Source organism: Lepidochelys kempii, chromosome 7, assembly GCF_965140285.1.
Source record: "Lepidochelys kempii isolate rLepKem1 chromosome 7, rLepKem1.hap1, whole genome shotgun sequence".
Taxonomy (NCBI): Eukaryota; Metazoa; Chordata; order Testudines; family Cheloniidae; genus Lepidochelys; species Lepidochelys kempii.
In genome coordinates, this window is record NC_136386.1 from 1,616,048 (window position 1) to 1,639,536 (window position 23,489).

A 23,489-nucleotide genomic window follows, 5' to 3' on the forward strand; every position below is an offset into this window, starting at 1 on the left:
ATAACAATACAGGTACTGAACACTTGCTTTTAAAATGCAAGGCTGTGAATTAGAGAGTCACATATGGAGATTCAGATATATTAAGGGCCAACACCTTGGAGGCAGCTCAGGAGAATGGGCATGGTTAGAAGGATCAGCCTTTAGGACAAGGCTGACAGCCCCTAATGCTATGTTTGTCCTCAAAACACATTGCAGCAGGGGTAGCTAAAGTGCAAGCACCACATGCTGAAGGAGTGGGGGCACAGTGCCTCAGCCCAACAGGCAGGAAGCTACTCTTGATGAGCAGCAGTTTCCATGGCAGAGTTACAGAACAATTTGCAAGACACTATAAATTGCTGGGCAAAGTTAAGTTTCTCAGGTATTGAAAAGAGGTAATGCAATAAACATGATCAATTTCTGCATACAGACATGGAGACCTTTGTTTCACCCCCCTGGAGTAGCATATGATATAGAGTTCTGCAGATGTTGTGGTTTGTTGATCTCCAATATGTAAAGCCCAATTATCAAAAATCTTCACATATTCTGATGTCCAGATTAATCAAGTTGGGTGGTATGATTTACAGTCCTCTGGTTCTTGTCTTTTTTCAGGGTAAGAATCACTCATCATATTGACGTGTCCTGAAAAGTTTATCTTGCCGAAGAGAACGCTCCGACATCTGAAGGCTCGGATAAAGGAATCCTCTGGGCGCTCTATTCCTTCTTAACAGCTGCAGAGCATAGAGTTAATTGGCTGTGTCCTCAGCTCATTTTGCTAGACAGGTCACCTTATTTTCCAGCAGTTGCAGCCTGGCCCCCACCTACGTAATCTTGTTCAATATCTTCATCAGTGATTTAGATAATGGCACAGAGAGTATGCTTATAAAAAGTGTGTGGACAATACCACACTGGGAGAGGTTGCAAGTGCTTTGGAGGAGGATGGGATTAAATGCAAAATGGTCTGGACAAACTGGAAAAATGATCTGAAGCAAACACGATGACAGTCAATAAGGACAAATGCAAAGTTCTCCATTTAGCAAGGAACAGTCAGTGGCACACATCCAAAATGGGAAATGACTGCCTAGGAAGGAGTACTGCGGAAAGGGATCTGGGGGTCATAGTGGATCACAAGCTAAATATGAGTGATCCATGTAACGCTGTTGCAAAAAAAGCAAATATCATTCTGGGATGTATTAGCAGGAGTGTTGTAAGCAGGGCACAAGAAGTAATTCTTCCGCTCTACTCTGCGCTGATTAGGCCTTAACTGGAGTACTGTGTCCAGTTCTGGGCACCACATTCCAGGAAAGATGTGGACAAATTGGAGAAAGTCCAGAAAAGAGAAACAAAAATGATTAAAGGTCTAGAAAACGTGACCTACGAGGGAAGATTGAAAAAATTGGGTTTGTTTAGTCTGGAGAAAAGACGACAGAGGGGACATTATAACATAGAAGGTCATTACAAGGAGCAGGGAGAAAAATTGTTATCATCTTTAACCTCTGAGGAAAGGACAAGAAGCAATGGGCTTAAATTGCAGCAAGGGAGGTTTAGGTTGGACATTAGGAAAAACTTCCTGGCAGGTTAAGCACTGGAATACATTGCCTAGGGAGCTTGTGGAATCTCCATCACTGGAGATTTTTAAGAGCAGGTTAGACAAAACGTCTGTCCAGGATGATCTAGATAATACTTAGTCCAGCCTTGAGTTCTGGGGCCTGGACTAGAAGACTTCTCAAGGTCCCTTCCAATCCTACGATTCTATGTGAGAGACATCTGTGTCTGAAATTTTTCAACCATTGCTACCTGGCCTTGAGAGTGGTCCACCCAGGTAGAAATTTGATCCTAAAGCTTAAAGAATGTTTCATGTTTGAGAACTTAGAATCCTTAACGGTGATTAGTTTGGTGGTGTAGCTGTGCAGCACCCTCATCCTGAATGTCTCTTCCAGGACTGACTTGCTTTTCTGGAGCTCTGTTTTCATTGTAGATTTTGCAGAGACCTGATAGAGTTTTAAATAGAATTCCTAGGGACATTTTTAGACTAAGCTCGAACTGGTCCGCAGAAAAATCCATTTTTTCCAACACACAGATTTTGAGACGTGCTGGCTGGGAGCCTGTAAGGGTGCAGCTTGACCCCATGCTCATTACATGACCACTTAAGGAGAGAGTACATTAGGGAAGAGTCGGAATAACACATCCTGTGATTTTAAGTCAAGTTGACAACGTCCTGCAAAATCAGGGTTGCGTTTGGAAGTGCCTGGCCAGAGAAGAGAACTAACCTAGTAGGAAGGAGAAAGGAGAAAGAAACATTTAAACTGTCTGAGCTCACTACTGCTGCGGCTGGGAATCTCTCCAGGGAGAGCCCAGGAAGGAAGTCCTCTCTCCCCCAGTAGAGCCAACACTTGGTTTTAACTAATAAAAGTTTTTTTCTAAGACACAAAGGTAAGAAAATAATTCTGAGAAATGTTCCTTTTAATCCTAGAACATGACTTTCCAGTGGCTGCGATTTTGGATTGTCTCATCAAGAGAAGGTAATTGGTGATCAAGATAAATTACTGCTAGATCAAACCCTTACAGACTTACAGCAATACCCCGGCATGGTCAAAGCAACCCACAAAGAGCAAGAGCCTCTGCAACCACCATGGCTGATGAACAATGAAGGCAGAGTAGATGAGGTCAATTTAGACAACTCCAGCCTTCCAAACCGTACCACCACAGGAAATACAGCAACTCCCAAGATTAGATCCCAGTTAGGCAACACTGTACTTTGCTGAAAACTTCTAAACATGCATGACCTTCATATACTAACTAGAATGAAACATATCTAAGTAAAAATTTAACCTGAAAAGGGAAAAATAAGTCTTTTGTGCTTCTTTATCATTCATAAAGAAGACCCAGGATATTTTTTATTAGAGACTGAAACCTGGGCAAATGAAAGGCATTTTTCATCATACTGTTTAAAAAAATGTAAACACCTACTTAACTCAGACTTCTGACATACTGGGTAGAAAATTTTGAAAGTTCTAAGCATTCAGAGTATTGCTTAGAATTAGACTTACATTTCAGCCTCTCCCTCCGCTACAGATTGTTAGCTATAGAAGAAGTAGGAGAAATGCAGTTCAGACTCATGAGCTGTAGCCTTGGTATCATGGAACAGTCTTGACAGCCAGCATGGCACAACTATGTCTAAATGACAGGGTTTTAATCTCCAACCATCACCTCACCATAGGCGTGCAGACACCCAATGTCAGCCCACAAGATTAGAAACCTATTTACAAGGAAGGCAGAGTGCAGTTAAGGACTGATAAATACTACAAGTGCTGCTAAGCAGGACTTGCAGGTGCTTTCAGTCCACAACATAGTTTGCTGCGCACTGAATAAAGAGGATCTCATGTTAAGTCTTAACTCCTTGTTCTCTGTACTTCATCATTTTACATTAGCCTTAATCTACCTGCTCTCACGTGTACAAAGCACAGACATTTCAGCTGCCAAGTGGGAGCACCAGAGCTTTTGTTAGGGAAACGCAAAGTGCAGTATTTCTCAGACCGCAAGTTATTTTTCCAGGGGAGACAATGCAAGCCCAATGAAAATAAGTTCTAACCAAGACATTATACAGAAGGGTTGTGTTAGCTGTTACTGAGTTGTGCTCATTCAAGCCGTACCCTGTGCCCCAGCAGGACAGCCGACTCCAGTTAAAAGCACCATCACACTCGAGTTAAGGATGTGCTTGGTCACGACTTGAGTTCTCTGCAGTAAAGACAAACCCATCTTCTGCCCCATTTCACCATTTCTCTCTGCTAGAGGATCCCAGGTGTGTTTTTAAGAGACACAACTGAAGGAAAGAGAAGAAATTGCTCATATGAAGGCCATCACTTCAGGGTACAGAGAATAGCAATCTCAGCTGAATTATTGAATTTGACAGCCATAGCATGTGAATTTGGCAATGTATTTTAACTGCCTCACACAGCTTCTGTGCTCTTCTGGTCCAGCTATAAGATGGCAATGTGAAACTCAGATTTGCGGAAAGACTGTTTAGACATTTCCATAGTGCTGTCTCTTCCCTCCACCGTCCACCAAATCAGACTCAGCAACAGCTGTGAGCTGCCATGTTCGCTCAGGCAGATCCAGCCAGGCTGCAAGTTTTAGGTGATGCATGAATCAGAGAAAAGAAAAGGAGTGGGATTTAATCAACCCACACATCTGTAGTTAGTTTTTCCATCAAATTGGAAATAGCAACAAGCTGCAGGCTTGGGCAGCGAGGAATAAAACTGATTTTCTTCAAATAATCCTGTGAAACTACTAAATTTGCAAGTCCTGGGCTTTCCTGCCAGCTCTATGATCTTTCCAGCCAAAGATCCACTACAGACATTCTGGTACATTGCATTTTGAGGTAATTGTTTAAGGAGTTTTGTTTTATTTTGGCTCAAAATTTTTTTTGAGCAGATACTGCACATTGAATACCACAAATTTACAAGCCTTATATGAAAGGAATAATCCTTATCCCATTGAAGTTGAGTATATTATTGGTACTATCCGGATTTTACACATTTGCTAGATAATAGTACAGTTTCAGTGTAACATACAGAACTTCCCTCTGTTGCATGGAAGCAGTAACAGCAACAGCTAAGGGAACAAAGTTTCAGAAGATATTATTTGTACTACAGTAGAACTTAAGGACCCCAATCAGGGACTGATGTCCCCTTGTGCTAGGTACTAAAGATTAAACAACAAGCAGGGTCTATCTAGGTTAATGGAGTATACATGCTTATCAAAATATGATGAGTGCATTCATATACTTGGTCAGACATGTACCATGTGATAAGGAGTCTCTTCAGTTGGGTAGCTAACTTCAGTAAGAGTTAGGCCAAGCCAAACTCCACATAGAAAGTGCCATGTGACTTGTAAGGAACTGAGGGCTCTAAGTGGGAGGAAACAGCCCAAGAGGTTTCTAAGTATGGGTCCACTATACCTTACACTGCAAAGAGAAAACAGACATTCAAGACTGGAAGCTAACCTGGACAAGCAAGAATGCTGTCCAAAGAAATAGGTGACCAGAGCAGTCAATTCACAACTGAATCAAATTCCCATTAAGAAATATCAGTGTGAGGACAAGAGTAGAATACGTGCTTTAGTGGCCATGGTCACAGTCCAGTCCAGTCACCATCAAAAAATTGTTCTAGAAGGCATCAGAGAGGGAATCCAAAAGAATAAGACAAACGGAAGTGCAAGGCTCACTGCACTACTGGGCCCTCATGCAATGCTATCCTGGGAAATGAATGAACCACAGAATCTAGTTCTCTGAAGCAAAGAACACAGATGGATGTGAGCCAGGTCAACAGCACTAACAGCAGATCTGTTCAAAAGGCCGTAGCAAAACTGCTTCCCCAGGCTAATGAAGAACAGAGGTGGCACAGAAAACAGTCTCCCAGGAGTGAGAGCCAGGTGCACAGCTTCCGAACCTTGGACTATCTCCAACATTGTATTTCCTCAAAAGGGTCTTTAATTTACCCTTCAAACTTTCCTCTTAGGGGGCAAACACTGCCTAAGTACTAAACCACTTTAGTCCTTGAAGAGAAAGGTGGCACTGAGTCTAGGAAGGGTTCCTGACCCACAGCACAGATCTTACAACAACTGCTCTATAGGCAGTCTTGGAATAAAAGAGCTGGGGAATCACTAGTCTCCCTAAGGAAAAAGGGGGATCATCATAAAAATCCTAGAGTGATAGCAAGAAGTGTGAAAAACCCTCACACAAAGGAATGGGCTGTTACCCATAAGTATAATACAACTTATGAAGAAATCATGTTAAAGGGAAACTGCTATAGATTTGTTAAGACTTTTGAGATCAAGGACATTATTACATAAGCAGTCTAAACGAGAATTTCTAACAGTTCTCAGAAACATCAGCTACTGTTTCAGTATCTCAAAACCATGACTAGTAGTGGATCTCTCAGTGGGGGCGGGGGAAGATCAACATTTAATGATACTATGTTGTTTTCTTAACGGCAGCTATCCAATGTCCCCCATCTTCATGCTTGCTAATGGGACATGAATTTTCTTCAACCTAATATGCCTCATAAAGATGACAAATAAGGGGACAGGAGAGTCTGCATGTTAGATACACATGAAAGATGAGATCCTAAGAATCCTAAGAAATGGACAACTCTTGTTCTACAGGGTACCAGTGACAAAACATGAAGGCAGCAGAGTTAAAGTTTAAAATGTCACATGGAGTGGACATTTAGAGAACAGCAAGGAAAGCGCAGCTTCCTGTTCGATAGTTGTTATATTTCTGACACTCAGCTAAACATTTTTAGTGACTTTTGTGACTAGATGAAGCTGTTAGAAATCTTAAACATTACAATGGTATCCTTTAAATACTCCCTGAAATAAGCTATACCAAGCCAATGAATGCCAGGAACTGTACTGACAGGTACCCAAATACAAATCAGGTACAGCCTCTAGAGCAGTTTGGTCAATATCTCATACTGCACAATATAGGTGCAGATTTCTTAAGGCATAACACAAAACCCCATATATTCTCAGCTTGCCGAAAACAGTGCAATGTTAAGTGATGCTAGCAACTAATTAATGTCAGATGTGTCTAACAAGAGTGGGCCCATTCAGATTTAGAGGGTGCTAAATTAGACATGCTCAGCAAAGCTAGGATTCTGTTACCACTCAGATTGTTGTTCATATCCGGCATGTCCAAAAGATCGGAAGTCACATCCTGAGTACGAACAGGTACAGCAACTCAAATGCTGAAGGAAAAACTGATTCTCATTGACTAAAGCAAGAAGGACCCTTCATCTCATGAGCAACAAATTTCCGAGTCTTTGGGATGCATCCAAGAAGACTGCTCTTAACACACAAGCAAAGGAAGAGAATAGGAACTATTGAACTGTCTCAGATCTGTGAAATGTCTCCCAGTAGATACATCACAAATGAGTTTGTGTATATGGTAGATCAAGTTGGGAAGAGGTAGCTGGGCTGTTCATGCAGGGAAAGGTGGTTAAATTAATGTCTTGCTACAGCTGCATCAGCAAAGCAATCTATTTGATTAAGAGCATAAGACCCCAAGTTTCAAAATGAATGTCTTTACTGCCCCACCCCAATGCCATTCCCACTTGGTGGGTGACAGGTAACTAAAAGCTTTACTAGATTAAAACAAATGTATCACGTGAGCTCACTCAGCTTTAACATGGGAGATGTAGCCTGCGCACGGGGTTGACTACTCCATTCCAGCCCAAGCAGAGGTTGCTCAAAGCACAAGGGAGTATTGCCCACTGGGACCTGTAGCCTTCTTGTGTCACACCACTTTATTAAATGGGCACAAGTTAATGAAAAGAAATCCTTCTCTGTTACGAGATTATTAAAACAATTTTAAAATAGTATTTGCCCTTCAAGTGATTTGTTTGCTCTTTGCAGTTCAATCAGCTTGGAAGAAACAGACTATTTGGCTTCACTTTGTCTACACTGAGTTTCTACAATTTTCATGCAGTAGCCAAAAGCTGCAATGTTTGGTCTTTGAGCATATAGCCCATCAAGAATATATACTTGTCCTGAGGTCCAGAAGGAGGTGAGGGCAGACCAGCTGAAAGTCTCTGGGTGAAGACAAAAGGAGGACAAACCAGGAGTGACCAGGTAGGGGTCTACTATAGACCAGGTGGGGGTCTACTATAGAGCACCAAATCAGGAGGAGGAGGAGCATTTTTAGCACAGCAGAAATACCCAAAACCCAAGATCTATTAGTAATGGGGGCTGTGGTGGGGCAGCTGCCCCACATAGGTAGATAGAGGATTAAAGCAACCCTCAGGGAGGCCGCACAAAACCCAACCAATGGAAAGAGGGCTTGCAGAGAGCCAATCAGAAGAAGGTTGGTTGGAGCAGCCAATCAGGGCTGGTGGGGCCATATAAGAAGAGCTGCTCAATAGAGCAAAGTCAATCTCTCCCTGGAGTGCAAGGGAAAAGGACTTAGAGGAGTACCTTAGATAGAGCAGTGTTGGGTGGAAGAGCAATAGGGTGCTCCAGCCTGAGGATCCTGATTCAAAGCCTTCTCCCCCACTTGCCACAGAGGGGGTGGCCAGTGTTCGGACTGCAGTTTACCCCTTGACATGAGGGGCTACACTGACAGCTACAGTAGGCCACAGTGGCAAGTGGATGAACTAGAGACAGCTGGTTCCCCTGGAAGGGGGGAGAAAGTGCAGGGGAGCACAGCCGGAGGTCCATGCCTAGAAAAGGATGCCGTGGGTCCGGGGAGTGACATGGGTTTTACAGGTGGAGCAGAAGTGATGGTGGCGAGACACCACTAGAGAAAGGCTTACTGGCAGCCAAGAGCTAATTCCCAGCATGGCCATCAGGAGGTGGTGAGTCACACCCCATCACATGGACTTTCCCTACCCAGATATCTGTTGGAAAAGTAACACAGCAAAATAAAAAATGTCCAATAACAATTTGTTTCAGAAAGTGGAGGATGTAACTAAGGGGATGGCAATTTTAGACTTGATTCTGACTAACAGGAAGGAACTGGTTGCAAATCTGAAGGCAACTTCGGTGAAAGTGATCAGGAAATGATACAGGCAACAGAATAATGGATTTTAAAAAAGACTTAACTCAGAACTGCTATGTAAGGTCCCATGGGAAGAAAATCTAAGGGAAAAAGGAATTAAGGGGATTTGTGGGCTTCTCAAAAAGATAATATTAAAGGCACAAGAGCAAACTATTCTGAGGCGAAGGAAAGATAGGAAGAATAGTAAGAGGTCAATATAGCTCCATCAGCTCTGTATTTACCTGACAAAGAGAGAGGACAAATAAATTGCAAAGCAAAAGTACAAAACAGCACAAGCATGTAGGGACAATATCAAAGTTACACCTCATAACAGCCATAAAAGACAATAACAAGAGGTTCTTTAAATATATTAGGACAAGTGAAAGATTAAAAGAAGTGAAGGGCCACTATTTAGAGGTGAAGGAGAGCTAATAACTGATTACAGCAAGAAGGCTGAGATGTTTAATGCCTATTTTGGCATCAGTCTATTTTGTATCAGTCTTCATTAAAAAGGTTAATAGTGACCAGATACTGAAAACAATTATTAACAAGGGGAAAGGTATGCAAGCCAAAATAGGAGAAGAACTGGTTAAAGAATATCTAGATAAGTAGATGTATTCAAGTCAGTAGTGCCTGATGATATTCATCTGTGGTCTTGTCTACACTACTGCTTAAGTTGATGTAAATTGTGTCACTTGGGGGTGCAAAAAAGTCACTTACAAAAGTCCCGAGTGACGTCACTTACATCAACTTAGCGTGGTGTAGACACCGCAGTATGTCAGCAGGAGACACTCTCCCATCAACAGCTTCCGCCTCTCATTGAGGTGGAATAATTACATCAACATCAGAGTGCTCTCCCATTGACTTGAGTCTTCACCAGATCTGCTCAACAGATGTCACTACATCAATTGCACCAGTGCTGATTTTGTTCCATAGCAAAGACGAGGCACTCCTTTGCTTGTGTGCTAAGAGCAGTCTTCTTGGATGCATCCCAAAGACTCGGAAATTTGTTGCTCATGAGATGAAGGGTCCTTCTTGCTTTAGTCAATGAGAATCAATTTTTCCTTCAGCATTTGAGTTGCTGTACCTGTTCGTACTCAGGATGTGACTTCCGATCTTTTGGACATGCCGGATATGAACAACAATCTGAGTGGTAACAGAATCCTAGCTTTGCTGAGCATGTCTAATTTAGCACCCTCTAAATCTGAATGGACCCACTCTTTTGTTAGACACATCTGACATTAATTAGTTGCTAGCATCACTTAACATTGCACTGTTTTTGGCAAGCTGAGAATATATGGGGTTTTGTGTTATGCCTTAAGAAATTTGCACCTATATTGTGCAGTATGAGATATTGACCAAACTGCTCTAGAGGCTGTACCTGATTTGTATTTGGGTACCTGTTAGTACAGTTCTTGGCATCCATTGGCTTGGTATAGGGAACTTCGGGAACTAGCTGAAGCAATGCTGGAACCATTAGTGTACATCTTTGAGAACTCATGGAAGAGAGGTGAGGTTCCGGAGGACTGGAGAAGGCAAACATAGTACTTATCTTCAAAAAGGGAAACAAACAAAGAGGACCTAGGCCATTATGGACCAGTCAACTTAACTTCAGTACCTGGAAAGATAACCGAACAAATTATTAATGAATTTGTAAGCTCCTGGAGGATAATAGGGTTATAAGGAATAGCCAGTATGGATTTGTCAGGAATAAATAATGCCAAGCCAACGTAATTTCCTTCTCAGACAAGGTTACTGGCCTAAGGGATAGGAGACAAGCTGCACGTGACATATCTTGATTTTAGTACGGCTTTTGCTATAGCTCATGTCACATGGGACAAACTATGGAAATGTGGTTAGTAAAATGTGAGAGCATAACTGTTTGAAAGATTGTACTCAAAGAGTAGCTAACCAATGGCTCATTGATAGACTAGAAGGACACATCTACCGAGGCCCGGCAAGGGTCCGTCCTGGGTCCAGTAATATTAAGTATTTTCAGTAGGGACTTGGATAATGGAGTGGAGAATATGCTTATAAAATCTGCGAATGACACCAAGCTGGGAGGGGCTGCTAGGTCTTTGGGGGGCAGGATTAGAATTCAAAATGACCTTGACAAATTGAAGAGAATTGGCCTGAGACCCTGCGTTTTTTTGCCTTCCTCTACAGTGTATGGCATTGATCAATTGATGGTTTGAACTAAAGTAAATGATGGATTACCTGTAATTTAAAAATCTTTAGATCAAGATTTGAGGACTTCAGTAACTCATATTATAGCATATACAGGAGGGAGTGGTTGAGGTTCTGTAGCCTGTGATGTGCAGGAGTTCAGACAACTATGATTATCCCTTCTGGCCTTAAAGTCTATGATTTTAAAGATGAGGGCAACTGTAGTCTTCACGGTTTTAATACAAACTTGATGCTGTCCTCAGGTCTTTGTAAAAACAACCCTTGGTGTGTTGTGGCAAAGTAAGGATCCACTCAGATTTTAAACCTGAAGGTCTAGTGTTTTCATTCATATGATTCAATGGACACGTCACTTACCCCTTTTAAGGGGGTACATTATGAGTCACCCAGGCATGAAGCAAAACAGCCTTTTCTAAATGTTTACTGTGTCACTTAAAAATGACAGTGACTGGAAGCCAGATCCAAGTGCAGGTCAATTCCTCCCATTTGCCCCCTCCTTCTGTCCACTTTATTCTTTCTAGAACATTTACATTCTAGCTCAGTTTTCCCTGTCCTTTACAGATTCTAGATAATGTGACCAAGAGCCAGCTAGCTATGGTAGGGGAGAATGGAATATTAAATAGCTTGAAGCTATAGATGGTTAGTGGGCATCAAGATCCGATAAAGGTGTGGGTGGCAGGTTAGTGACTACGCTGTATTGCTATCACAACATTAGACAACTTTTGTGAAGTGTGATTGTTTCTCTCCAGCTTCCCATGGCCAAGGGTCCACATCACAATATGACACCATTACATCTGACACTACATGGCAGACCTGTTGATGGCTTTAGCTGAGGTGTCAAGGTCTGAAAGCATTATATAGAGGTAAGATGAGAATTCAGTCTCTAAGTTGCCACTCCACGATGGGAAGGAAGCACATTGGTAGTGCAGTACAAGAACATTTGCATTGCTACTGGCCTGTAACATACTACCAGCTACACAAAAGGGATAATATAGTCTCTCTTGAACACTACTTAATGTCAACGGGCTGACTTATGGAAGTGGAAATCTTCTCCAATGAGGAATTAGTCATTAGTATAACAGCAGACAAGCTCACCATCCTTAATCAAATTGCTTGTCAATGCAATGATAGGGCTGGTGCAGGAGATCTGAGCTATCTTTAAGTCTGATTACTGTCTCTCAAACTTGCAGAGTATTTGTTTTGGACTTTATGCTCTTAGCATCGTTTGCTTCTTGCCAGTCATTTTCTGAACGAACATAAGTACAGCTATTTATATTGTGTCTGTGATGTCTTTTCATACTTGTTTCTCTTCCCTTTGCCTCGTTTGTTGTTTTAGAACTCTCCAATATTAATGAAAGAAGTTTAGCTCTGAAAATTCACACAAAATAAAGGTTCTGTAAATAGCTTTTATGATCAACCCCCAGACCCAGTATGCAGTAGTCTGTAAAGCCCTGAGTCAGCTCAGAACTACTAATCTTAAACACCACACTCATCAAGTAGTGATCCTACTCCAATTTTTGATCAATATTTGCCTTTTCAGTCATACAGCCTTAAGTGCACACCTGATGAATGCAGAAACATTTGCTCACCTTTAATGTGGAGGCCAAGCTGACCATGTGCTCGTTCAAGGTGCTCTCTGACTCCTTGTAAGTCAGGCAGGTAAACTGATATTCTTCTGGATCAAAAGCATCTGCTCCCTGCTGCTCCACATCGTTAGCTACCCCAATATAATAATCCTCAATATCCCCAGGATCCTCATCCTCTTCCTCCTCCTCGCAGTTAGGGTCATAATCCTCTTCATTGCTGTCAGAGCCCTGGCTGTTCATGTCCACAGACATCTTAGTGCCCTGCCAAACTGCAGACCAGGAAAGCAACCACAGCTTCTCCTCTGCCACACTTTATCACTCCTTTGAATTCATCTGACTTCTGTCTCCTAAGCGGGGAAGGAAAAAAAATTTTTTTCTTGTGCCTAAGAAATTGTAACAGAATATTTCAATACCACACAGATGATAAAACAGTAAGAAAAGCACTGACCTGATGCTGAGCTAGAGAGCAACAGTCTATCATGAAGGTCCCTGACTAAAGATCAGCTTTGACTTCTGCACCTGCAAAACCTGGGCATGTCTCCCTAGTGTAGTTCTCAACCAGGGCTTACTGAACTGTTTCCTAGTTCTCCTCCCAGGTCTTAAAGATGTTTTGTCTTCCCCGCTCTCTCTCTCTGCACTAAGCACAGGGCTGGGGGTGAAGGAGCAGGCTGGGGGTTGGGGTGTAGAGTCTGGCCAGGTGCTAGAATGAGGGAGGGGGCTCAGGGTTGGGGCAGGAGGTTTAGGTGTGAAGTGCTTACCTGGGCAGCTCCCATTTGGTGCGAGGGGTGCAGGTGGGAATGTGGGGTGGAGGTGCAGGAGCTCCCGTTTGGTGCTCAGGGTGGGGGTGGGAATGTGGGGGGTGCAAGAGTCAGGGCATGGGGTGTGGGGGGCTGGGTATGTGTGGTGGGTGCAGAGGTTACGGCAGAGGGCTGGGTGTGGGTGGGTAGGGATCAGGGCAGAGGGCTGGGAGTGTGGGCTAGGGTCGTGTGGGTGCTCCCAGCCCCCTGCCCAGAGCAGCTCAGGGCAGGGGGCTGGAGGGGATATGCCCTGATTCCACCCCCCTTCCCCAAGGCCCCATTCCCACCTCTTCCCAGGAGCAGCGAGGGGTCTGCAGCTCCGCTTCTCTCTCCCCCTCCCTCACAAAGGCTATCAGCTGATCGGGGTCAAGACGGGAGAGGAGGAGGGGCAGGAACCCAGCACGCTGGGGGAAGAGGTGGGGGAGGGGGAACTTGCCTGCCCTGCAGCAGCAGCGGGCAAAACCAAGCTTCTTCACCTTGCCCCAGCAGGCGGGGGGGGGGGGGGGGAGACGGGCCAGGGCGGGCAGGATTTTTAATGGCACGCTGCTGCCTGCCGGGGTCCCAGCCGCCGGCCCCACTCAGCCCGGTGCCGGCCTGGGTTCAACAGCAGGCTGAGCTGGGCTGGTGCCTGGGACCTGGAGGCAGCAGCATGCCATTAAAAATCAGCTCACATGCCATCTTTGGCACACGTGCAATAGATTGCCGACCCCTGCTCTAGAGCATAGAATTTAACTGGCAGCTCAGAATGAGGGTGGGGAGAGAATCCCAGAGCTCTGAGCTGCACCCAAAGCAGTGGCTCAGAAAGGCATGAGCTCCTCAGTATGTTCTCATAATTGGAATCTGGCACATGCCTTGGTTTACACTTGGCTGGGGTCCTATATCCAAAGAGGAGAAAACTACAGAAATTAGTCCATTTTCTTGACATTCTCAGTAAAAATTAATGTTTAGCTCCTAAAATTACACAAGGATCAACATAGCTAAATTATGCTTAACGTTTTCATTGCTGTTGGTAAAGTAGTCAATTTGATCTTAGTTACCTGTCTTGCACAACTTCTACTCAAGTCACCAATATAATGACCACAACGTATTAGTTATAAAGGGGTCATCAGACAGCAGAAGCTGATACTCATAACTGAAGGATGCATCTCTGTAATAAAATCACAAGCTAGGATCTAACCAAGTTAATTTGGTCTCAAGAGGGTCTATATTAAATACAAATGAAAAAAAGAGCTGGACTACACTGATGTGACTGAGTTTTACATGCAAAAGATAAAAAAATGTTGAAGTTACACTTCCCAAGGGAAGCATAAATTGGTCCCCTTGCATATGTGGTATTTTGAATTGCTGTTTATGTTGTTAACTTTAATCTTTTAATATATATGTGGCAAGTTACTGTTGCCGCGAGAACCAGAACTTTGAATTTCCTGACTTTAGTGCATGGACAATCTCAACCAAAGCACTTCATTATTTTCCCCCACTCTATTTGTTTCCTGATTTAAACACATTTGTTCGGTACTCTAAGTCATTCAGGAGTAGACTTAATGTATAATTAATCTGAGGCACTGCCATAATTTCAGCAGATTTAAACCTCCTCCAATAGGAGAGGATGAGGGTTAGAATCTAATCACATTAGCCTGCTGAATTCCGTTCTCCATACCCATAACGTACCTCATGATTTCTTGACTTATCTTCAATGTGTGTCACATCCACATATTTTTTAATATCCTTCAGTTTCCTCTACAACCAAAGGATTAGAGGGTTGGGACTATGGAGAGAACATTTAAGTTGTGGTACAAGTTTATTTTGCCAAATTATGTAGAACTCTGAGTAATAGCCTTCAGTGAGTGATATTCCCATACCATAACATTGATACTAAAGCAATGAACACTATAGAAATGTCAATAAAACACATGAGTTAGTCAAGCTGCCACAGACAAATATTCACCTTTTCTGCCAGATGCAAAAGACACCAAATCCAAGTAACTAAGTTACATCATTGAGAAATCATCCATATAACAGATTCTAAAAGCAGGTTCTTCCAATGTCATATGAAACCTCTTAGATACAAAAGAGTTCTCAGGCTTCCCCAAATGGAAACTTTCAGAAATGAAGGGAGGGAAACAAATTGGCTTCTAAGGAAAATATTTGGAAAAGCTGATCTATTTGGTAAGCGTGTTTTACGTGCAGCTAATGTCTCTCTTGTTGGGTTTCCACTGTGGGCTCTCCAAAGATTCCTCAATATTATATTTCATAGTCAGTGCTGAGTTCTGCTTTTGCCAAGTCCAAAGCAAATATACACACACACACACGTGTGTGTGTATATATATATATATACACACACATATATATATACACACACACACTCGTTTGCTTTGAGCCTCTCTGAGAAAAGGTTAATCACAGATTAATGCCAGAAGGGACCATTATGATAATCTGATCCCCTGCAACAACACAAGCCATAGAACCTCACCCAGTAATTCTTGCATAGAGCCCGTATCTTTGGTTTGAGCAATGCACATCTGTCTAAAAGATATGCTAGAACCACCCAAGGGTAGTCCTCAATAATCTAATGATTATGCCAGTTTTATCTAGCAAATCTCATAGATCACTCAGGACAGACAGATATTACTAGTTAGGAAAGCCTTCAGTCCTACCCAAGGCATCATGCTCATCCTGTGGAGAAAGACAAGCTACATTTACGTTATGGTCCATTTAGTCCTTCAGCGTACAGGGGGGTTTACACTGATGCAGTGGAATGTTTTGGGAGTAGACTAAGGGCCTTATGTAATAACTAAACAGTTGTGTTCCACTCAGAGGAGAATGCAAGGCTTTTAGGAGCGGTGACATTTCTGCCCTTGTGGGACATTTGCCTATGCAACTTCCCTGATTTGCATTCACAACTGCAGCAGCTGCATGTGCAAATCAAGAACATAATAATATGTCTGAGTGATTTGACACTGGACCCGATATAGATTCGGGAATTCACACCACTTAAAGCCATTTCAAACTAAGACAATCATACATCAGTTCACTTCCATTAAATTTTCTACTTAAGGACTTCAAACTTTAAAAAAAAAAAAAAAAAGAGGCCTTGCATTTTGCAGATTCTGAACCTGTCATGGACCAAAACGCTTACATCAAGCAGATAGCATCCAGCCAGTAGGCCAAGAATATGCCACTCCTGTCACAAAACCATGAGAAAGGATTCCCCTCCAGCATGCCTGCTGAAGTTAGAGTGCCACATGTGGAGGACAGAAATTATTATCAAATTAAACAGAATCCTTTCAGACCTAATTTCATTTAGCAGCATGCACGAAAAGCCTACAGCAAGTTGCACTTGAAGTTTGCCCATTTTCAAGTTACTCTATATAATGGTACACAGCAGCCAATTTTATCTGAGAATCCCATTAAAGCTTTTCTTAAGAATCAGTGTATACTGTGCTCCTCACTATGTCCCTTGGACTATCACTACCATCTAGCACACAGGTGGGGAAAGGCTATATTCCCATAGTCCCACCACCAGGACCCCTACACTAAGAGCCACGTACCAAACGCCCCTTGAAGTAGAAGGGCAAGAAAGGTTTTTGGTGCTCTGAAGGCTCCTGGTTGATATTAATAGGTCCCAACCACAGCATATGCAGGTTGGGATGATACAGGGTAGGTACCTACTCCCAAAGGCTAGAATGACTCAGTCAACTGGGAGCCCATCCCCTCACCGAGGCTAACACTCAGGGAGAATGAAGTCTCCCCATGAGGGCCAGGTAAAGACAGATCCATTGTATATGAGGGGGTGGAGATGCCCTGCGACCAATAGTAGCCTTGCCCACCACAATTTGGCTCTAGTGGTGGGGACCTAGCTCCCAAGAAGGGGGACACCGCACAGCCCGCCCCCACCCTGGGCACAGGTTCGGGGGGGAAGCAGTCCCCAGGGAGGGGGGCACTGCACAATTCCCTCCCCCCAGAGTTGCACAGCCAGGCTCAGGAAGGTAAAAGCAGCCCCCAAAGACGGGGGCACCACAAAAGTCCGCCTTGTACCACAGCTGAGCTGGGGGGGGGAGAAGCAGCCCTCAGGAAGGGGGCACCACACAGCCCCCTCCTCCCCGTGGTACAGCTGAGCTGGGGGGGGAGAAGGAGCCCTCAGGAAGGGGGCACCACACAGCCCCCTCCTCCCCGTGGTACAGCTGAGCTGGGGGGGGGAGAAGCAGCCCTCAGGAAGGGGGCACCACACAGCTCCCTCCTCCCCGTGGTACAGCTGAGCTGGGGGGGGAGAAGCAGCCCTCAGGAAGGGGGCACCACACAGCCCCCTCCTCCCCGTGGTACAGCTGGGCTGGGGGGGGAGAAGGAGCCCTCAGGAAGGGGGCACCACACAGCCCCCTCCTCCCCGTGGTACAGCTGGGCTGGGGGGGGAGAAGGAGCCCTCAGGAAGGTGGGCACCACACAGCCCCCTCCTCCCCGTGGTACAGCTGGGCTGGAGGAGAAGGAGCCCTCAGGGAGGTGGGCACCACACAGCCCCCTCCTCCCCGTGGTACAGCTGGGCTGGAGGAGAAGGAGCCCTCAGGGAGGTGGGCACCACACAGCCCCCTCCTCCCCGTGGTACAGCTGGGCTGGGGGGGGAGAAGGAGCCCTCAGGGAGGGGGCACCACACAGCCCCCTCCTCCCCGTGGTACAGCTGGGCTGGGGGGGGAGAAGGAGCCCTCAGGGAGGGGGCACCACACAGCCCCCTCCTCCCCGTGGTACAGCTGGGCTGGGGGGGGAGAAGGAGCCCTCAGGGAGGGGGCACCACACAGCCCCCTCCTCCCCGTGGTACAGCTGGGCTGGGGGAGGAGAAGGAGCCCTCAGGAAGGGGGCACCACACAGCCCCCTCCTCCCCGTGGTACAGCTGAGCTGGGGGGGGAGAAGGAGCCCTCAGGGAGGGGGCACCACACAGCCCCCTCCTCCCCGTGGTACAGCTGGGCTGGGGGAGGAGAAGGAGCCCTCAGGAAGGGGGCACCACACAACTCCCCCCATTCCACAGCCAGGCCGGGGGAGAGCCGCCCCCCGCTCCGTGCCGGGCTCCAGGGGAGCGCGGGGACAGGGCCCAGGCCCTACCCGCTCCAGCCACGTCCCGCTTGCGCCCGCGGGAGGGAGCAGCCCGGCGCCCTGCCCGTCTCCTCAGCGCTGTCCCGGCGTAAACAAGGCCCGGCTTCCCTCCGACCTACCGGGGCTGCGGGGCGAAGGCCGCGGCAGGCTCGGGCCCAGGTACGGGGCAGGCCGCGGGGTGCCGGGACCACCGGGAAGAGGGGGGCCGCTTCCCCCCGGGCTCCTCCTGCCGGGCCGCTACTGCCTGCGCACCGGAAGTTCTGGCGTCCAGCCAGACGTCATTTCCGCCGGCGCGTGGGACGCGGGGAAGCCCGCGCTTCGGAGGAGGTGACGCGACCAGGGCATGGTCCGAACCATTCGGGCGGCGGCGGCGGGGGGAGGTTCCGCTCGCCTCCCCGCCGGCCATGCGGGACCCCCCGTAGCACGCGTCGATGGCGGGGGCCGCCCCCTGCGGCTGGGGCGCGGGGCGGGGCCGGGGGGGAGTCTCGGCCCCGCCCCAGGCGTGCCCGGGTCGCGCTGCCCTCGGCCCCGGGGGCCCGGCCACACCTTGGCTCTCCTCCCCTTGGCTGCCCCGGCCCGCGGGTCTGACGCGGGCGGGGTCCGCAGGGCTGCCCCGGCCCCGGCCCCGCTGCCATCGCCCCTGGGCCACTCAGCGCTGCGGAACGGCGGGGTACCCGGCCCGGCCGCCCCGGGGTCGCGCAGGCCTCGGGCGCCGCCCCGCCGCCCCTCCCCTCCCGCTGGCCCTAGAGCGCGCCCTTCGGGACAGACAGCCGGTCCCGCTGTGAAAGCGGCCGCGGAGGCCGCATCCGCCCTGGTCCCGGGGAAGTTGTTTGGAGCCTGCTTCTGAAATTGGGCAGGGCCAGCTTCCAGGCACTGGCTCGCCGTGTACCTTCGCCTGCTTGATCGGAGAGCCCCTTGTCCAAATATGTGCTCACAGAGCGAGTCTTCTAGGAGAAGGCCTGTTTTCCAAGCCTTTAATCAGTCTCAGGGCTCTTCTCCGAACTCCTTCCAATTTATCAACATCCTTCTTGAATTGTGGGCATCGGCAGTGGGCACAGTCTTCTAGTCCGAGTCACACCTGTGCCGAATACAGGGGTGATAGAACCCCCCTACTCCTACCCAAGATTCCCGTTTATGCCCCCAAGGATTGCATGAGCTGTTTTGGCAACGGCATGCCATTGGGAGTTCCCTTTCACATGATTATCCATCATGATCCCCAGACGTTTTTCAGAGACACTGCTTCCCAGGATGGAGTCCCCAGTCCGTAAGTATGGCCAACATTCTGTGTTTTTAGATATGTTTGGTCAAAATAACACTATTATTATTTGCTTACGCCCAGCTTACCAAGCAATGCCGATTGCTGTTTAACAGTGACCTGTCCTCTTCATTATTTATCAGTTTTTGTGTAATCTGCAAACTTTACAGTGATGATTTTATATTTCCCTCCAAGTCATTAATAAAAATGTTTAATAGCATAGGAGCAAAAACTTGTTCCTTGTGGGACCCCATTAGAAACTCACCTACTCAGTGATGGTTCCTCATTTACCATTACATTTTGACACCTATTAGTTAGCCAGTTTTTAATCTAATTAAAGTGTGCCATGTCAATTTTATGTCATTTTACTTTTTAATCAAAATGTCTTGCAGCACCATGTCAAATGCCTTCCAGAAGTGAAAGTATATTACATCAACGCTATTATCTTTATCAACCAAACCTGTAACCATATTTTAAAAAATGTTATCAAGTTAGTTTGACAGGATCTGTTTTCCATAAACCCATGTTGATTGGGATTAATTCTATTACCTACCCTTCTTTAATTCTTTATTAATCCAGTCCTGTATCAGCTGTTTCATTATTCTTCCTGTGAGCAATATCAGGCTGACAGGTCTATAATTACCCTGGTCATCCCATTTACCCTTTTTATAAATTGGCACAGCAGTAGCATTCTTCCAGTCCTCTGGAACTTTCATATTTTTCCAAGACATTGAAAATGAACATTAATGGTCCAACAGGCTCATCAGCCAGCTCTTTCAAAACTTTTGGATGTAAGGTATCTAAACCTGCAGATTTAAAAATGTCTAATTTTAACATCCTCCTGAGTTGCTATTGCAGTAGCGTTTCATTGCCACTATATGATTACTTAATCTGTTTTTTCCTAAATACAAAACAAATAGTAATTTAACATTTTTGCTTTTTCTGCATTATTACTGACAATTCTACCATTTCCATTTAGTAATGGACCAGTACCATTGTTAGGATTCTTTGTGTTCCTAATACACTTTAAAAATGCCTTCTTATTGTCTTTAACTTTGCTGGCTATATGTTTCTTCTTAGTGTGTCCTTTTGCTTCCCTTATCACTTTTCTACAATTACTATTTTCTGATTTTTATTTATTGCTATCAACTTCCCCTCTCTTCCATTTCATTGATGTGGCTTTCTCTCCTTACAATAGATTCCATAAGATTATAATTAATCTTCCTTTTCACTAATGACTTTCACTTCCTTCGTCCTTCAGTGCTCAGTCTTAAGATACTAGAAGATCAAGAGAGAGACTACAGTGCCCTCATGTTTTCCAGCTTTGTCCCTGATGAGACTTATTCATGCTCATGGACAATCAAACTGCAGCACTGATCAGAAATGCTTTTTCCCAGCTTTTAACTTTGCCCTTTCTTCTCAGGTACAGACTTGACCACAGAGAGCTATGCTTTTGATATATAACATAGATAACATTCGTAAGCAGGAATCAAACCTGGGACATTCAGCACTGAACAGGAGTGCTTGAATGAGCTTACCACTTGAATCAGAGGAGCGTTTGCTATCAGTAAGTGCAGGGCCGGCTCCAGGCACCAGCTTTCCAAGCAGGTGCTTGGGGTGGCATTGAGAATGGGGCAGCAGTCTGTGTCCCGTGGCAGCAATTCAGCAGCAGCTCCGCCGCTCTTCCCACCATGGCAGCTTTTGGGCAGCAGCTCCGCCACTCTTCCAGGCTCGGCGGTGACTGCTTGGGGCGGCAAAATTGGTAGAGCTGCCCCTGAGTAAGTGGCAGGGTCTCATTCTTGCAAGATCACACACTAGGCCAGTGAATCACACTTTAATCACTCCTTTGGGGTAATCCTGAAGGCAATTTGGAAATGACAATAAGCAACTGCCTTCCAGCTAGGTAGGACAGACTAGCATAAGCACATCACACCCATCCGCTATGCTCTATCTTGTCATCATATCCAATAGCGGGATATCCTCACAGAAAGAACAGCTTTTGTTTTGCACTCCATCACAGCAGTTGCATTCTATAAAGATACTCAAGCTAATGGAGTCCAGATTTGTACATGTAAGTACTGGGAGCAGGCTGCTCCCACTGGAGGGACTTTAGCTGGGAATCCACAATTGCTGGAGACCAGACTGAGTCCAAGACTTGCCATATTTAAAGTGTAATGCAAGATTCACCTCTTTCAGTAAGCCTCCTCCTACAGTTGCTTTTGCTGCAGTCCCTTGTGGGCTTTCCGATGACATTAACAAACCACCCACCATTACCTGAGAATAACGTAAAAGAATTGCAGCTAAATATTGCACAGCTCTTGGGTCATTATTCCTTATACCTGTTACTAAAATATTAAATTGGCTGGGGAGCAAAGGGACTCTGGGACACCTCCTGGCATTGCCATGCGAGAATTATGGGCTCAGTGTGACCTTCTGCTTACCTCCATGGGATGAGGGAGACTAGGCAGCATGGACAGGCCAGGGAGTGACTAAACATCTATATCATGGCCTTTTGGATTGATTAGAGACTAACAGTCTCTGAAGAATTTCACTTTTTCACCTGGCCTTGTCTACATTTGGAAAATTATTACAGTAGAACCTCAAAAATATGAACGCCAGAATTACAGACTGACTGGTCAACAGGACACCATGTGAAACCAGAAGTAATCAATCAGGCAGCAATGGAGACTGCAAAAAAAGCAAGTACTGTACTGTGCCTGTATTGCATCTTAAAGGTAGGCACATCTGGGCTGCCTGTCCCCACTCGGCACCCACTTACCGCTAGGAGTTGAAGATGCTGAGATTCTCAGGCAAAGCTGAGTCCTGCCTGCGCAGAAAAAGCATTGGTGTCTGCACTGCTTTCCACAACCCTCTCCCGGGAAGGGGGGGGCTGTTTTCACACACACACATGTGCCCATGGGTGGGAGGGGGGCACTATTTTCACCACCCACCCCTCGGTGGGGAGGGGGGAAAAGCTTGTCCAGAAAGAAGGTGCCTCTAGAACCTGGCTCAGAGTGTGAACTGCTGGAGCCGGAGCTTTGTTTTGTTCAGAGTTATGGACAACCTCTATTCCCATGGTGTCTGTAACTCTGAGGTTCTACTGTACTGAGTTTCCAGCAATGATTCAGCTATACTTTACTTCCAGTGGTGTACATGATGGTATAGACAGGGCCCAGCTGCTTTAATTACAGTGTTAGGAAAAGCCACTGGTAAAAACACTTCAGCCTTGGCTATGGGAGTGGCTGCATCGCCTCTCAAAACCAGAAACGAATTTTCCTCTGAGGGCAAGAGCCACAATGGTGTGAGCTCTCTGAGGAAGAGGGGTTTCCTAAACCTGTATCAGGAAAATTGAAGAGCAGCTGGGCTTGACCCCTTCTCAGACACCCCTCCCACAGATATGGAGTAATGGATGGCACAGGGACCCCTCAGCGGGTAGTTCTGTCAAAGCACGGCTACTTTTCCTTCACCTATCCTCATGACAAGTGACGCTCCCCAGAATTAAAGGGAGACAGGGGCTAAACTATCCCCCCACCGCTCTGCGGGGGAAATGACAGACGGTTGGGTTGGCGCGGAGGCGAGACCCGGCAGCGGAGGGGCAGCTGCGGAACGCCACCTTGGGCCCAAGGAGAGCGGCCCAACGAGACGTTGGTCTGCCTCGGGGCTGGCCTACAAGCGCCAACTCGGAAGCGGGGCCCGTCCGAGGACACGCGGGGCCTCCTGGGAAGCGAATCTGGTGGGGCCCAGGACTCCCGAGGGCGCTTCCCCCGGGCCGCGCCGCGGCCGAGCACCGGGAAATGGTTCCGTGTGAAGCCGGGAGGGGGGCTCCGGGCCGGCCTGCACCCCGCTCTCTGGAGCGGCCTTCACCGCGGCTCCTTGTGCCTCAGTTCCCCGCCTGGGACAGGGCGCGGCCTAGCGCCCGCCACCGGCCCAGCTCCGGGCACTGCGGCGCCCAGACAGCACGGGGAGGGGCCGGCCCGGCAGCGCGGGCAGGGGGGCCCGCTCCTGGCACGGGGGCCCGGCGGCAAGCGGGCGTAGAGCGCATGCGCATCGCGCCTCGGTCAGGGCGACCCCGCTGC

General features: G+C 46.6%; 1 protein-coding gene across 6 annotated transcripts in view; it reads right to left on the bottom strand.

The window, feature by feature from the left end:
• The window catches only part of ARIH2 (ariadne RBR E3 ubiquitin protein ligase 2), a 53,982-nt gene extending 30,580 nt beyond the window's left edge, over nucleotides 1-23,402 (bottom strand). Inside the window, exons 1-2 of one of the 6 annotated variants that reach the window (XR_012159736.2) lie at nucleotides 18,278-18,464; nucleotides 12,286-12,629 (exon numbers count right to left, since the gene is read on the bottom strand). Coding sequence is in view for 5 of the 6 variants with exons in the window: in XM_073350882.2 (XP_073206983.1) it covers nucleotides 12,286-12,534 (249 nt within the window). In the remaining variant the exon portion in view is untranslated. Of the gene's footprint in view, nucleotides 1-12,285; nucleotides 12,630-14,747; nucleotides 14,968-15,024; nucleotides 15,413-18,277; nucleotides 18,465-19,047 lie in introns of those variants that run through there. The other 5 variants (XM_073350882.2, XM_073350883.2, XM_073350879.2 and 2 more) reach the window with 5 other exon arrangements.
• Nucleotides 23,403-23,489: the final 87 nt, after the last annotated feature.